The 15,228-nt window shown below is 42.6% G+C and overlaps 2 protein-coding genes across 2 annotated transcripts; both read right to left on the reverse strand.

The window, feature by feature from the left end:
* Positions 1 to 107: 107 nt before the first annotated feature.
* Positions 108 to 1,113, reverse strand: LOC127778996 (dirigent protein 21-like). The gene has a single exon (XM_052305648.1). It carries the CDS (start codon positions 941 to 943, stop codon positions 254 to 256), a length of 690 nt encoding a protein of 229 aa, XP_052161608.1. The 5' UTR covers positions 944 to 1,113; the 3' UTR covers positions 108 to 253.
* A 6,543-nt stretch (positions 1,114 to 7,656) lies between these two features.
* Positions 7,657 to 8,623, reverse strand: LOC127778997 (pterocarpan synthase 1-like). Its single transcript, XM_052305649.1, has one exon. The coding sequence runs from the start codon at positions 8,588 to 8,590 to the stop codon at positions 7,928 to 7,930; it is 663 nt and encodes a 220-aa protein (XP_052161609.1). The 5' UTR covers positions 8,591 to 8,623; the 3' UTR covers positions 7,657 to 7,927.
* Between the last annotated feature and the right edge of the window lie 6,605 nt (positions 8,624 to 15,228).

Genomic DNA, 15,228 nt, shown 5'->3' on the forward strand with positions numbered 1-15,228 from the left:
ATAAAACTAAATGATTGACCACCTTTATATTGTGAAAATAAAGTGAATAGATAGATGGTGAAGATGGTTCTCAAGGTGTCAGCTTTATGCTGCAGTACAGTAATAAGTGGAGTGACAGGAAGGCAACCAACCAAACCAAACAATTTACTTGCAGTAAAAGCAGGCTCAGTACGGGAATCCGGTTCCAACAAATTAAAAAGAAAGAAAACAAAGAGAAGGCACCAACGAATCTCGACACCGACGACTCGACGCCTCACCAACCACGCCCAACCAACGCCACCACCAACCCCACTACGCACGCACTCACCCACCCCACCTGTCGCCCCCCCGCGCCCGACTTCGCCGTCGACGTCGACCCGCTGCTGCCTCCGCCGTCCAGCGGCGACACCGGCGCGGAGGCGTCGATGGTGGTGGCGTTGGGCGTGGTGACGTAGACGTCGAGCTCGAACACGCCGGTGCTGGCGCTCATGCTGGCCGTCTTCCACACCACGTAGCCGGTGGCCATCCGGAACTTGCCCGTGCCGCCCACCACGGACAGCTCCCGCACCGTGGCCATGGTGTCGTCGTGGCCGATCACCGCGATGGTGCTGCCGTTGTTCTCGCCGGCGGTGAAGTAGAGGTTCACGCACACCATCAGCGTCGGGCTCGACAGCGACGACATCATGTAGAACCCCTGCGCGCGGCCGACCTCGGGGGACGTCGCCGACGAGGTCTCCGTGAGCGCGTCGTCCACGACGCTGGTGTCTCCGAAGCCGGTGCTGACGCCGCCGTTGGCCGAGGTCGGGCCCTTGATGACCTGCACCGCCGTCGGGCTGCTGCCGGAGACGACGTCGTGCATGAAGAAGTGGAGGTGCGTGTCCGCCGCCCGCAGGAGCGGCGGCGCGGCGCAGGCGAGCGCGAGCAGCAGGAAGAGGGCGGCGGGAGGGCGAGAGGTGGGCGCCATGGCTGAACCTGGACGAACACTAGCTGCTGCTGCTGCTGCTGCCCATAGGAAGTTTAATTTATCAACAGGGATTCTCAGAAAGTGGGAGTAGGTAGCACAAATGACTATATTATTTCCACTAGTATTAATTAACTAATAATAACCATGTGAAGCTTAGACTTTACGGCAGGCATTCATGCTGCAAAGCAAGCATGATTCTGGTCAAGAAAAATGCATCCTACTTGGGTTAATTTAGTTGATGTCAATGATGAGTAATAGTCCAAGAAATAAATAGCACGTAATTAATTAATTAATTAAGGAGCGGGAGAGAGCGACAGACTGAATTAGTAGTTGGATATGGTGATTTGTGGTTGTGCTTCGGCAGCCAGCGATGACGATCGATCTCGAGAGAACCAAGTAGGCGACGGAAAACGAAGTATAGTAGACTAGTAGTACGATTGTTAGTTGGGTAATCGATCAGCTGGTCAGGTGAGATGTCTGCAGTTTACCTACTAACGACTTTGCTTGAGTACTACTACTACTCCTTGAGAGTCTTAATTAGGACATGTTTGGGGAGCTCCATATCCTCGTCACTCGGATTCGTTCTCGTTGCTTCTAATTAATCTAAAGCTTTTTAAACAGATCCTTAATTTAGTTCTAGATGGTTAATAGCTAGCTACATCATTGCCTGCCTGCCTCTGCCTTTTCTTACCAGCTGCTTTGATAGATGCTGTTCGATCCATCAGTTTACGCCGTGTCCACTTTTCTTTCTTTTACAGATCGATCAGCTTCCAGTACCATCCATCAACCACCCTTCCGGCCACTACTAGCACTGTTGCAGCTCAGAAAAAGGCTTTTTTCTCCCATTTTTTTTTCTTTTTTTAACACGTAAACAACTTTATTAAGCAAGAACAGAGTTTAGGGGATAAATACCGATACATATTCAAAGATAAGAACTGAAAGCAAAGAGCCATCCCTGTGAAAAGGAGGGTTAACTGAATTACAGAAGCGACCTTCCTAATGTAACCAAACAGCAGAAAAAGAAGCAGGTCGAGAGGGAGCTGCGATAATGCCGATAAGGAGCTGCGGTAATGCCATGACGATTGCCATCTTGGGCCTTATTTGACGTGCACTCTGTTTGACAAGCCGTTAATCCCCATCGGCTGCCTCCGCGGAAACGGCACAAAACAGAGATTTGTTATACAAAGCCGTAGATTTTGGTGTGAGAATCACCAGACTCAGCAAAGGATTCCCACGAAGTTCATCATTGAATTTGAGGAGCCCTAACATCAAACCTATCAACCAAGATTGCGCAGGTGGTATGAGCTCAACCTGAATGACAAACCCAACATAGTTTCTGCTGCTAGGGAACAAAAGACCCTAGCCTGTTGGGAATGTAGGTGTCCGAGGGCAAATTCGAAGACCAGCCAACCTTCAACATTGGAGCATTTGAATGACTGCAAATCAACTTCTGTCTTGCTGAGAGGACGAAGATGGCTGAGGAAGAGATGGCCTACAACTTGAAGCTACAAGATCCTGGCCATACATTCACCCATCCACGAAGATCCCAATATAGGCGCTCTCTCTGCCGCTGTGATGCTATTGAACCTCCAGCGAGTCGACAGCCGTGGCAGATTCTCCGGCACGATGTTCTCCAGCGAGTTGGCGTGCCACGGAAGGCACTGCCAGCGGTCGCTCCACCGCGCTGGCCCCTTCGCCGTCACCTGCGCGCGCGCACGCAGAGCCTCTCAGGCCGTCACCACCTCCGCCACCATGCTTCGACAGATATGGAAGAAGACCCGTCGTCTCCACCACCCATCGGTACCACTGCAGGAGGGTGTCTCCACCACCGGAGATGCGATTCATCATCCTAGAAGCACACTACCACCATCTCCGCCACCAAGGACCCCTACACCGGCCACCGCCATAGGCCGACAAACCCTAGGACACGAGACTAGCTCGACTAACAAGACAACCCGACAACTAAAGAACAACCACAAGGACTAAATTAGGCTTGAAAGGAGATCACCCTGACCCCTCTTCTAGTCGTCACCGGCGGCGAGCCACCGGAATCGACGACGAAAGAGGGGTCGGAGGGTTGAAATGTAGGGAGAAAGAGAGAAGGAGAATTTACTGTAGCGAGAAAGAGAGAAAGGAGAAGAGTCTCTAAAATAAAACTCAGGCTTATCTCTCCCTTCAATTCCCCCATTCATAATTCAATGCAAAAGTTGGTGGCCTAAATTAGGAATTGAGATCCAATGCAGTCGTAATAACGACGGCAACTTTAGCTGTGATAGCACATTATGACCGTTGGATCGATACAGCCAGCAGCTTGGATTTGCTCTGCCACCCCACTGCACATTAGACGGTACAGTAATCGCTACAGGAGGAAATTGCTACAGTAATTCGTGAACAGTACTTATGATGATCTGAGCCGCTGGTTTTTGATCCATCAGCTACCTTGCAACTGCTAAAGTTGCTGTCATAGTAACAACTGCACTGGATTTCAATCCATAAATTAGTGGCAAGAGAGAGTATCATACTCCATGTAAAACTAGTTCACTACTACTGTAATAGAAGTAAGCTGCTAAGTAAACCTGCAATTAATCCTAGGTACTTTCAATGGATCCATGCAGGAGTGGTTTTTTGAAGTCCCCTTAATTTTCAAGTTTAGCCCCTCATGTTTTTTTTTCCAATTACAGTACTTGTTCGAATTAACTTTTATCCAAGTGCCTTAGGGTTAAAATAAACTAAGAGTAACATGCACCTTAGGCTACCTTATATTACAGCTGGGTAAACCAAACTTTTAATTTTAGACCGGATACCTTTATGGATGATTCAATTCGGATTCTCTTTTTCTTCCTCCATAAAGCTATCATGGTACAGTAGCTCGAAAAGGAGCAACGCACATGAAGGAGAAGCTCGGGTAATATGTAACGCAGTAACGGAGGTTAAGCATGAGCGCAGAATTCATCTCTCCTCCCAGGTCCCTCCACATTATCGATCAAGCAATTCTACTCGTAAAAGCTACCAAAGAATTCAAAAGGATGCTTGCATTTCCAATCATCGATCGACTAGCTAGTGTTTACGGTTTCCGGCAGAAAAAGGGCACACAACACAAGTATTCCTGCTAGTAGCAACTGAGGAGAAAGGGAAAAGAAGAGGGCCCAAATTGAAACGTGATGTAAAGACACCTGGTCCAAAATGTGAAAGGGCATGCAGTGGTTGAAATGACCTGAGTAGCATCCTAAGCTTTTGAGTTCAAATCTTTATAGGAGCGAATTTTAAATTAGTTAATTTGAGGGATAACTCCATATAAGCGAATTTCAAATTGAGTTATTTGAGAGCTAAGTTTTCTGTTTGATAGGCTATGTTCCAAATTTAAAAGGGCTACATATATCCAGTTGGATGTAAAGTAAAAAAAATTACTCTTCTTAAAAAATATAAAGTAAAAAAATATCCTTCTCTAAAAAAATAGAGGTGGTCTAAGATCTAATTTTCTCTAAAATAAATCATAAACAGGTCCGGCACTATGAGAAAAGTACATCCAGCTGCAGTACAAATACTATTGTACTACCAGTTGCTACACCGCCATCTAATTAGCCCTGCGCCCCTGCCAGCTGGGCTAGCTTTACAATCAAATTATTTGGGCCGGAATTATTGTGGGTCCCACTCAATTAAACTGTGCCTTCACGAGCGTAATGCAGGCCCACGGACGACCTCATTATACTTTCCTTTGGTTTCTCCCGTAGAACACTGATTGCATTGCAACAATGTTAAATTTATTGATAAATCAACTGTGTTAGCCTAATTTTTTGTTTGACCCACCTGGCGTATTGAAAAAACAATATCTTATTTTTACTCCCTATATTATATATATCTCACCACAAAAATGGTTTATTTCGAATATATTTGCAATATCAAGTTAACTTCTAAAACTGGGGCATCAATGTCTTTTTGAATATCAGGATTGGATGCATGCATAAATGGTAGATGTATCGTGAATAAATTTCAAAATAATAGTATAATTATTTTTCACGTTTTTACATACAATATATGATACTGTATTTATTTTCATATTTAATGCTCGTATAAATGGCATGGCTTTAATTTTAGCAATATGCATACGCAGACACAAGGCTCTGGCTTGCTAGATGTCCGCAACAAATTGGCTTAGTTCGGGAGGCAAGGTTGGGAACCTTGCCTCCTGACACGGAAAACGAAGCAAGCAATTATAGTGAGATTAATTAAGTACTACTATTAGCCTAAAAAAAACTTTTAAAAGGGATCAATATGATTTTTTAAAAGCAACTTTCATATAGAAAACTTGTAAAAAAAATGCACCGTTTAGTAGTTTGAAAAACGTGTGCGCGGAAAACGAGGTAAGTGAGTTGGGAAAGAGAGGAAAAGAACACAACGCATGTGTTTGGTTTGCGATGTGGTGGGATGAGTTGTACTCATCCTTGTTTTGGGATGGTCCGCATGTCAAAGAGACAGAAAAGTGGGTTAGATTTATCCGTTGGTTTTTGAGAAACCATATCAACCTGGATCGTAAAGGAATATTCTCTCTTTAAGGGATATCTCATCTACCAATTCCCAAAACAAACATCTTGAAAATGGGATCAACCCAACCCAATCCATTCTATCCCTTGAACCAAATACATGCTAAATAACCTATAGTCCGTTGATATTGTAATCACCTTTAACGTTTTTTTAATTAGGACTTTAAAAAATTCCTAGGCCGACCACTTAGAGTGGGTAAGATATATGCGGCAGCTAGCAACCATGAAAGTAACTAATTAATAATAATCTCATATTTGTTCAGTTCGATTGTTTTTCAACTTCTTATTTAACTTCTTTTTTTTAAAAAAAAAGAAATGATCATCGATCGTTTTCGATCCAAATAAAAGTCTGTTCGTCATAGATTCGCGCAATGGCCGGCCTGGTTAATTTGATTATTGGACGAGAACGTATATACGTCCGGAGCAATCGTTATCGATGACCACATGTGTCCACATTATAGTTACTTACATATTTTTAATTTGGTCGTCCAAGAGAATTATATACGTTCAAATTTTTTTGGAGAAACATATACGTTCGAATTGAAGATCAGTACATGCATATATGATAATGTTATTTAGTTAGTAGGTAAGCTAGCTTGTTTGTATGCGCGTGCTTAATTAGTTACTAGTTACTACTAACCTTTGTTCCATTTGTTAACGTCGTACCTAATTGCTTGGTTCTAGCTAGACTCAAAGGTGTCACTACTGCAAAACAAAATGCACATTGAGCTCGGCACTTTAAATACCAGAACAGCTAAAACCAATATCTACAGTGCTTCTCTCCTCCGCTGGTTGAAAACATATAAAACCGGTACCTCTAAGTAACTATAGGTGCCGGTTCTAAAGAAAAACATTTATTTTAAAAAAAACAGCTTTAATATATTATAGGTGCCGGTTTTAGCGGCAGCGGCGGTGGTCGTGCCCTCCCCTCCGCCAGATCCGGCGAGAGGGGAGGCGGAAAGATAGGAGGATCCTACCTATTTTACGCACTAATTTTGATTAAATATGGGCAAAAAAATCATTGACTCGAGCATATGTGCCTTGGTAAGGTCTATCTCTTCCCTATATTGCAAGACTTGGATGGCTCAGTTCTTCTCAGTTCACCGACTTTCATGCAAAACCGTGCGGTCCAGCCAGTTTTCTCTAGTTCAATAACTTGAACGGTCTTTGAAGGAAACTGAACCGCTGAGGAGGCTGGTTTTGGTTTTTTTCGGGCCTAACCGCTAGCATAGACCAGGTTATTGTACTATGGGCAGGAGGGAAGTCAGCGGCCTAAGGCGATGACAACGGCGATGGCCGCACCTCTCCTCCACTAGATCCGGTGGGAGGGGAGGCGGTGCCGGCTGCAGCGGGAGGGCCCTCCTCTCCTCCTCCATATGGCATCGTCAGTAAGGGTGTCTAGGGTGGAGTAGGACGTCGACGCCGTGTGTACCGTCGGTGGGCCAGGTGAAGGGGATGTTCTTGATGTGTTAGCTAGCGTCGTGTTCTTCATGTTTATATTCACTATGATCACGGTTTAATTTTCATGATCCAACCCCTTCCATAAAAAAATAGAGTTGATTTCAAATTTAATTTTAGAGTTAATTTTGATTTTTTATCATAGTTTATTTTCAAGCAATAGCTTTTAAGTCAACAAGAGAAAATATAAAAGTTTTACCCACGAATTAATAGTTTATCCTAATACATAACATAAGCCTGTCTTAAAATTCTGCATGTATGATAAGCCTCTACTTATCCCTTTTTTTCTGTTTCCTCGGTCCGTTCAGGAGATGTGCCAATGTGCGTGTATGTAGAGTCCGGGAAACATGAGTTGATGCGGGGACGGCGCACTGATTAGGAGCGGAAACGAAGACGGATGACAAAAAAACGATCTGGACCGATGGAAAGCCATGAACGAAATTGATACGGACTCTGAGTGACGTACCAATAATTAGACAAAAACATCTTTAATTTTTATAATAGTAGAGAAAGAGATGTGTTGATATGTTCTTAGATGTTGTTGATGTTTATGTGTTCTTTGATCGTGGTGAAGGGGATCGAGGTACTCGATGCGCATTGGCTCGAATCAAGCCGTTTTTTTTTTCTTCTATGCATCTTCGTTTCTTTCTTTTCTTCTTCTAGCTTGCTCGCTAATATACATTTGGAGATGGTGCCCAATAATAAGCTTTTTCTTATGTCAATTAATTTCTATTGAAAGTGCAATGTATAGAAAAGATTGAAAATTGTATTCTCATGTATAGAGCATTATTCATAGTTCACGGATATGATGGGTAGTCATGAGTCATGACTCCACAGTCCGCACCATGTGCTCCCACATACATATATATCTCACTTAATTAATTCACCGTACGTGGCTAGTTTTATTATTATTGAATTACAGAAAGCTAATTAAGGTTCATGTGATGCATGCATCCATCGATCAGGTCGTAGATGAGGCCGGCTCTCATGTAACGACGACGGTGGGAGGAGGAGGGCGGTGGTGCAGCGGCGGCGGCGGCGACTGCAAGTACTCCGGGCGCGTGTGGACGAAGACGTCGAGCTCCAGGACAGCGTCGGCGCGGAACTGCCAGCTGGCCGTCCTCCACAGCACGTAGCCGGTGGCCATGCGGAAGGCCCCCGTGCCGCCGACGACGGAGAGCTCCCGCAGCGGCTGGGTGATGTAGTCGCGGCCGAGGATGGTGACGGTGCTGCCGGCGTACGGCCCCGCCGTGAGCACCACGTTCATGCAGAAGAGCAGCGCCGGCACGTTCATGTCGGAGAAGACGTAGAAGCCCTGCGTCCGCCCCACGCGCGGCGACGACCGGCTGGGCCCCTCCGTCAGCACGTCGTCCATCACCACCACCTGCCCGAACCGCAGCCCGCCGGCGACGTCGAAGGCACGCCCCGTGCCGTTCACCACGTCCACCGCCGTCGCGTCCGGGCCGGTCAGGACGTCGTGCATGAACAAGAGCAGGTGGGTGGCAACGCCACGGTCCTCGCGCCACAGCCATTGCGGCCGCCACCGGCTGCTGGTGGCCGGCAGGATGATCACAACGGCGGCCACGAGGTAGACGACGGACAGCAGCTGCCGGCCGCCGGAGCTCTGCACCTTCATCCACGCCGCCATGCTTAAATACAATCTTCGTTTAGTAATTTGTGAATTGAGTGTGCAGAAGTGCATCGATATATGATGGTCGTATTCGTATATATATACACGCACGGGAATGGCATGCTTAAACATTTAGGAGAGTATATATTATATATAGCTGCAGCCTGCAGTTGCCGCCGGAGGATCGATCAACATGCATATACTAGTCACTCATATATGCAGGCATGGCGACAGATCGGAATATTTTGGAGAATGCAGCTTCGTCTTGGCATCCGCCGCAACTTGCAATACTCCGATCGACGACCGCGAAACTGATAGAATCCAAAGTTTCGCATCCAACTTTAATGCCACTAGGAGATTAACCGGAGAACCAACACATGAAAGACGAGGTTTAGTCGCTAGGGAGATAGCCCAAAAACAAAATTCCCAAAAACGAGATAAACGCCACAGTTAGGGAAATTATCAACTGATGATTAATTAGTGCATGCATGTAATGCAACGGGGTTCACGTTCTCTTGATAAGATGTTGTTTTAGGAGGGGATCCAAGGTTGCGTTTTTTTGACGGAGGGAGTATGTTCTAAAATAAATACATTAAATATATAAGTGAGAGAAAAACAGAGAAGAAAAAGAAGATAATTTTATAACTAATTTATTACATATGTTGACTCTAACATAGACATATACTCCCTTTGTCTTACAATATAAGGAATTTTGGAGACATGACATATCTTAATACTACGAATATGGAAATATATGTCATATCTATCCAAAATCCTTTCTATATTATTCGACGGAGGGAATAGTTATTAGCAACATCCCACTACTACAAAACATCAAGTAGGTGTCGCCACTATAGGTGCCGATAGTGCTAAAACCGGTACCTATAGACCTTTTCCCACCTTCACGTATTGAAATCGCAAAAAACTCACCTTTTAGTAGTTATAGGTGTCGGTTCTAAATAAAAACCGGCACCTATTTTATTTTGTGAAAAACGAGCACCTTTAATATATTATAGCTGTCGGTTAATTAAAAACCGACACCTATAATATATTATAGGTGCCGGTCTTTTTATAAAAACCGACACCTATGTAAATCGAGCCGAGTCGGCATCGGATGAGCCGACCGGTCGGCCCCACCATGACGAGACGAGCATCGGATAAGGTTCGATCGTCTCGCTCTCATCGTCTATTCGTCTCGCTCCCTCTTCTCTCTCTCGTTTCGCTCTCTTCTCTCTCGTCTCGCTCTCTTCTCTCTCCTGCACGCTGCTGGCGGTTGGCTGGCAGAGGCGTGTGGCAGCGGTGACCATGCCCTCCCCTCCACTAGATCTGGCAGGAGGGGAGGCAACGGCGGCGGTGGAGCCCTCCCCTCCGCCCGATCCGGCAGCAGCAACCATCTCCTTTGCTTGCGGCAACGACGGCGGCAGGCTCCCCACGGGCGACGGTGAGCACCCCCAACCATCTCGTTCGCTTGCGGCTGTCTGATTCAAAATGTTTGATGTGAGATGAATGTTGCCAAATTTTTTTGTGAGATGAATGTTGCTTGATTCAAATGTTTGATTCAGTGATTCAGTGATTTATTTTGTGAGATGAATGTTGCCAAAAAAAATTTCTTGCGGATGTGGGAGGAGGGATTGCTCGGCTCGATATAGGTTATTTTTTCCTTGGAAAAACCAGCACCGAAAGGGGTTTCCAAACCGGCAGTAAAACCCTTTTCTGTAGTAGTGTCCATTGGAGTATTGAACTTGCGTAGGATCGCTATAATTCAGCCATGCCACATCGGTTGTTTTTTTTCCCTTCCATTCCGCTCTGCTTGCTTTATATTTTTTCTGTCACATCTTTCCCTCATTGTCTGCTTTGCTTCCATTTATTATTGCCTATTTATTACTTCCTATATCAAAAATATTAAGTATATTTTTTCCATATTTTTTAAGAAGTGATCAGATTTGTAGTACTTTCCATATAATAAATTAATTGTTGATCCGAACCCAAACAACAATATTGATACTCATTACTCATTGATTATATGTATGCATATAGTTCTTTGGTTTTGTTACATAGAGGAGTTAATTTCTCTCTATTCTTGATGATATTAATTTCTCTTTATTTTTATGATAAAAGAAACATATCTTGCATTTTTATGAAGGGGGCAATATTATTCAACTCCATACATTTTCATCACATATCAATACCATGAGTATATTCCTATAGTCCACTCATTTCCGCTAGGCTTATCTACTTAAATAATATATCGATATTTCACTTTGTCACACAAATTTCTATCCGTGGTTTCGCCATCCGTTCATCCCATGCTACAACCATCAAGCCCACACGTCAAAAACATCATCCACATCCCGTTTAACTATTTGACACTCATGGATCAATGATGGGTCAATACATGCATGGTAAATTGTTAATTGCTATATCTGAGAGAGTGACAGAGAGTTAAATATCTCTACGAAGGTAAACTTACACTCAGGACTGTCGGAAATGAAGTAGCAGCTCTTTTAACTTGTAGCAAATATGACTACTAGTTAAATCCTAGAACACTACTATAGAAATTTTTTTTCCTTGCGGTCAAAACCAATTTCCGCATGCAGATTGGTGGCCCGCATGCACCCAACAAGTGCCTCCTAAAGTCCAATTTTCACGCGCGAACGTTTAAACCATCTGACTACTCCTAAGAGTAAAAGAGCAAAATGGCTATAGAAATAACAGATGAATTAGAAAAACGAGATAGACATATAGCAACTTTTATAAGAGGCTAGTTAATTAGATCTCACATTAAAATTCGTCTAAAATTAAATCCCTGTGATTTAAGCCAATCAATCTCCTTCGAAATTTCTCACATGTCGCAATCACTTGTTGGTGTGGTGTGGCGGATGGGTTGATAGACATGAAAATTTGTGTTAATTGCAACGGACATTTTCAGCAGTGGGTGATCTGATTGACAAATGACCCGGCCTGCACGATTCAGGTTTCTACTCCCTCCGTCCCATAATATAACAATCTAGTACGAGATGTAACACTTCATAGTACAATGAATCTGGACATATTTCCTATCCAGATTCGTTGTACCATGAAATGTCCAATCCGGTTCTAGATTTCTATATTATGGGACAGAGGGAGTAGCTAGCTTGTGATTGTCCTTGCATATGAAATTTTCTTGCAGTACCCTCTGTCCACAGATATTATAAAAAGTTTGATGACTCATCTCTACAAATATAAATATAAGGCCACCATAAATTTTCTTGCATTTGTACTAGTCAAGACCTCACCATACATAGGCCACCCAGCTTAGGCCTTATTTAGTTCCTAAATTTTTTTCGTAAAAACATCACATCGAATTTTTTTTACACATGCATAAAATATTAAATATAAATGAAATAAAAAACTAATTGCACAGTTTGTATGGAAATCGTGAAACGAATCTTTTGAGCCTAATTAGTCCATGATTAGTTATAAGTATTACAGTAACTAACATGTGCTAATGATGGATTAATGAGGCTTAATAAATTCGTCTTGCGGTTTCCAGACGAGTTATGAAATTAGTTCTTTCATTCGTATCTGAAAACTCCTTCCGTCAACCGGTCAAACGTCCGATGTGACACCTAAAAATTTTCTTTTTACGAACTAAACAAGACCTTATAATGGGTCTACTTGACCATATGCTCAATCCGGTCCATATATAACTTTAGATTTTAGGTCTACATAATCTTAGATCTTATATATTAGGCCTACATAATCTAAAAGATAAGTGAATACTATTCCCAACCTTTATTCTAGGAGCAGCTTCCATCGTCAATTATTGGTATGTAAATAAACCTAACACTAGTTACTTTTCACTTCAATCATCACTCGTTCAATTTTTTACCGTCTAATCTCAACTACCCTTTAACTTCCAACTATTAGCACTATAGTCTTTTTTCCCCTTAATCCTTAATCTTCTAAAAGTACCTCCAAAACCCTTTATCTGTGGACAGGACTACTACCAAATGACAGGTTTACAATTTCAGTATACACAAAATCTATTGGCGTGATTGAAATTTTGGAGTATTATGGAACGAAATTACTTGAATATGTAAAGAAATTTTGACTGAATTTAAATAAGTTTTGCTAAATTCCTGCATTCCGAAATTTTGAGCCCGAATTTCAAACCCTGCTAAACGACTGTCTTCGTGTTCACATAATCATCAGATAAGTCTCAGTTTGATCCTTCATATAATCGGCCCTCACCAAATTTGCTATGATATATATCTAGTCGGCTAGACAGTACAATACCAGCATATGCTCCATCGACCATCGTCCAGAATTACAAGGGGATTTTGAGGTTCCCACTTGACAAATATAAGGAATTTTGGAGTATCACTTGGCTTATTTATCATCGCTCGTATGTGTAATTTTCATTCCATCTTATCTCCAACAATCCTCCCACCCTCATTCAGGCTAATTATATTGTACGTAATCTTACTCTCTTCATTCTTTAATATGTAAAAAAAAAACTTGTGTATGTATAGAGCAATTAATTAGGCCCGGGCAAACTTTGTGATGGGTTTGCTCAAGTGAAGTGGCCACCCCTGATGGGCCTGGTTGTACCTAATTATTTTCTTGGGTTTTCCCATTTGCAGATAACCTCTGTACGACTTACAAGTCATACTTATAAGAGTGTAAAAACGGATAGTATATATTAAGAAAGCAAGTGTGTTATAGCGCAATTATATTGTTTACGACATAACCAGCATATCGTAGGTGTATTGTGCTCGATCCCCTTGGAGAAAAATACATTTGAACAAGCATAATTAATAAGTCGACTAATTTTAGAACTTGAGCGTCGATATCTTTTGAATACTTAGAATGACTAAATGAAAAATCACATTTCGAGTTTATCCTAAGAATGAACTATAAATACTACAATTTTCTACGGTTTTATTACTAACACAAACCTAGCTACGGGTGATGGCTCTATAATTTTCTACTAGGGAGTAATGCTAAGAGGCCACTAACTGGACAAGCCCACAAGCCCACAAGTAGCTAGGTGGCCCATCATATATAAGTAACCCAATTCCTAGAAAAACTGTGTTTAAAAGACTGACATGTTACCATTAGCTTGATTATTAATATATATAATTTAATAATTAAGAGTAAATTACAATTAAAACACTGGATTTAGAAGTGCATTACTAAACACGAAGCACCAATATAATGGTGATACACATACAGTAACTACACGATGCAATTAGCGAGAGGGGGCAGCCGTTGATTGGAGTAGTAAAAATTTGTTTCATATATAATCGAAAATCGATCAGTATATATAGTTGTAGGGGTCGATCGATCGGTAGGTGATACGTACAAACATACAGTAATTATTAAGTAATTAGCTAGTTATTAGGATGATGGGATGATATTGTTTTTGCAGTAGTTCATGCTGCAGTAGCAGACGTGAAAGAATCTGCCGATGAAAGAAGGTCGTGGTCGATTGGGGTAGCAGGAGCCGTAGTCGAAACCTTCGGCGCGGCAGGGGACATTGCAGGTTCCACGCTTGGTGCACAGCTTCCTCTCATTCCACGTCTTGCTCTTCACACTGCACCCACCACTACCATACTCCTCCATTCTTCTTCCTCTTCCTGCTGCTGCTGCTGCGATATGAATTGAACATATATATATATACATATCAGATCGATCGATCGAGTTCTAGCTAGCTAGCTGGCTTCTGAATATATGCAATTCAGTACCCTATATATGCTTTGCATTTGATTTACCTGAAGAAGAATTAGAGGGAGAGATGACGATCATTGTAGCAGATGATGATGCCGAGACAATCATCATCAGCAGCAGCAGCAACAAGCACCCCCAAGACATATTATCCTCTTCCTCCTGCTGGTTACCATGCATGCAGATGCAGGCATCGATCGATCAGAGCTTAATTTGTAGCATATATATACCGGCTGCCTCTCATCAATCGGCGATTTTTTTTTTTTTGCGTGGGCACATTGCTTTCTATCAGATGTAGTCAAATGTATGCAGTCAGGCTTGTTTTGTATCTTTGCTTGTGCTGACAACATGCATTTCATCATCAATAGCTACAAGCTAGCACATCAATCGTTTAGAGCCATACTGTATATCTTCTATGTATACATATGTCAAAGATCATTATCTAAAAAAAAATACATATCTCAAAGATATATATGCACTTCGTCACTTCTACCTACAAACATCAATTAATTAATTAATTTGGAAGATGGCCATAGGCAATTCTCTATATGCCCTGTGATCTCAAGGGTGTGATGAAAATTGAGGTACTTACTAGCTACGAGTATATCCAACTAAATTTCGACATACATTTTTAATTGCCGCCGATTAAAATTGATACAGCATCAAGACGTACACACACGCCACTAAAACACCATTTTTTTCATGTGGCGAAAATCTATTTTTCCATATGGTTGAGTCTCCGTCTGTCCAAAAATGTCTGCAAAAATAACGATTTTTTTCTTCATGTGGGTGACGCATCCGCATGCGAACTTATGTCATCCGCAAGTAAAAATAAAAAAAGGGAAAAAATCTCAAAATTTAAAAATCCAAAAGCCTAGCTAGCTCCCATCCGCACCCTGATGGCGGCGGCGGCGGTGGTGTGGATCCAGTCGTCCCGGGGCTGACAA

This window comes from Oryza glaberrima, chromosome 7, assembly GCF_000147395.1.
Source record: "Oryza glaberrima chromosome 7, OglaRS2, whole genome shotgun sequence".
NCBI classification, from domain to species: Eukaryota; Viridiplantae; Streptophyta; class Magnoliopsida; order Poales; family Poaceae; genus Oryza; species Oryza glaberrima.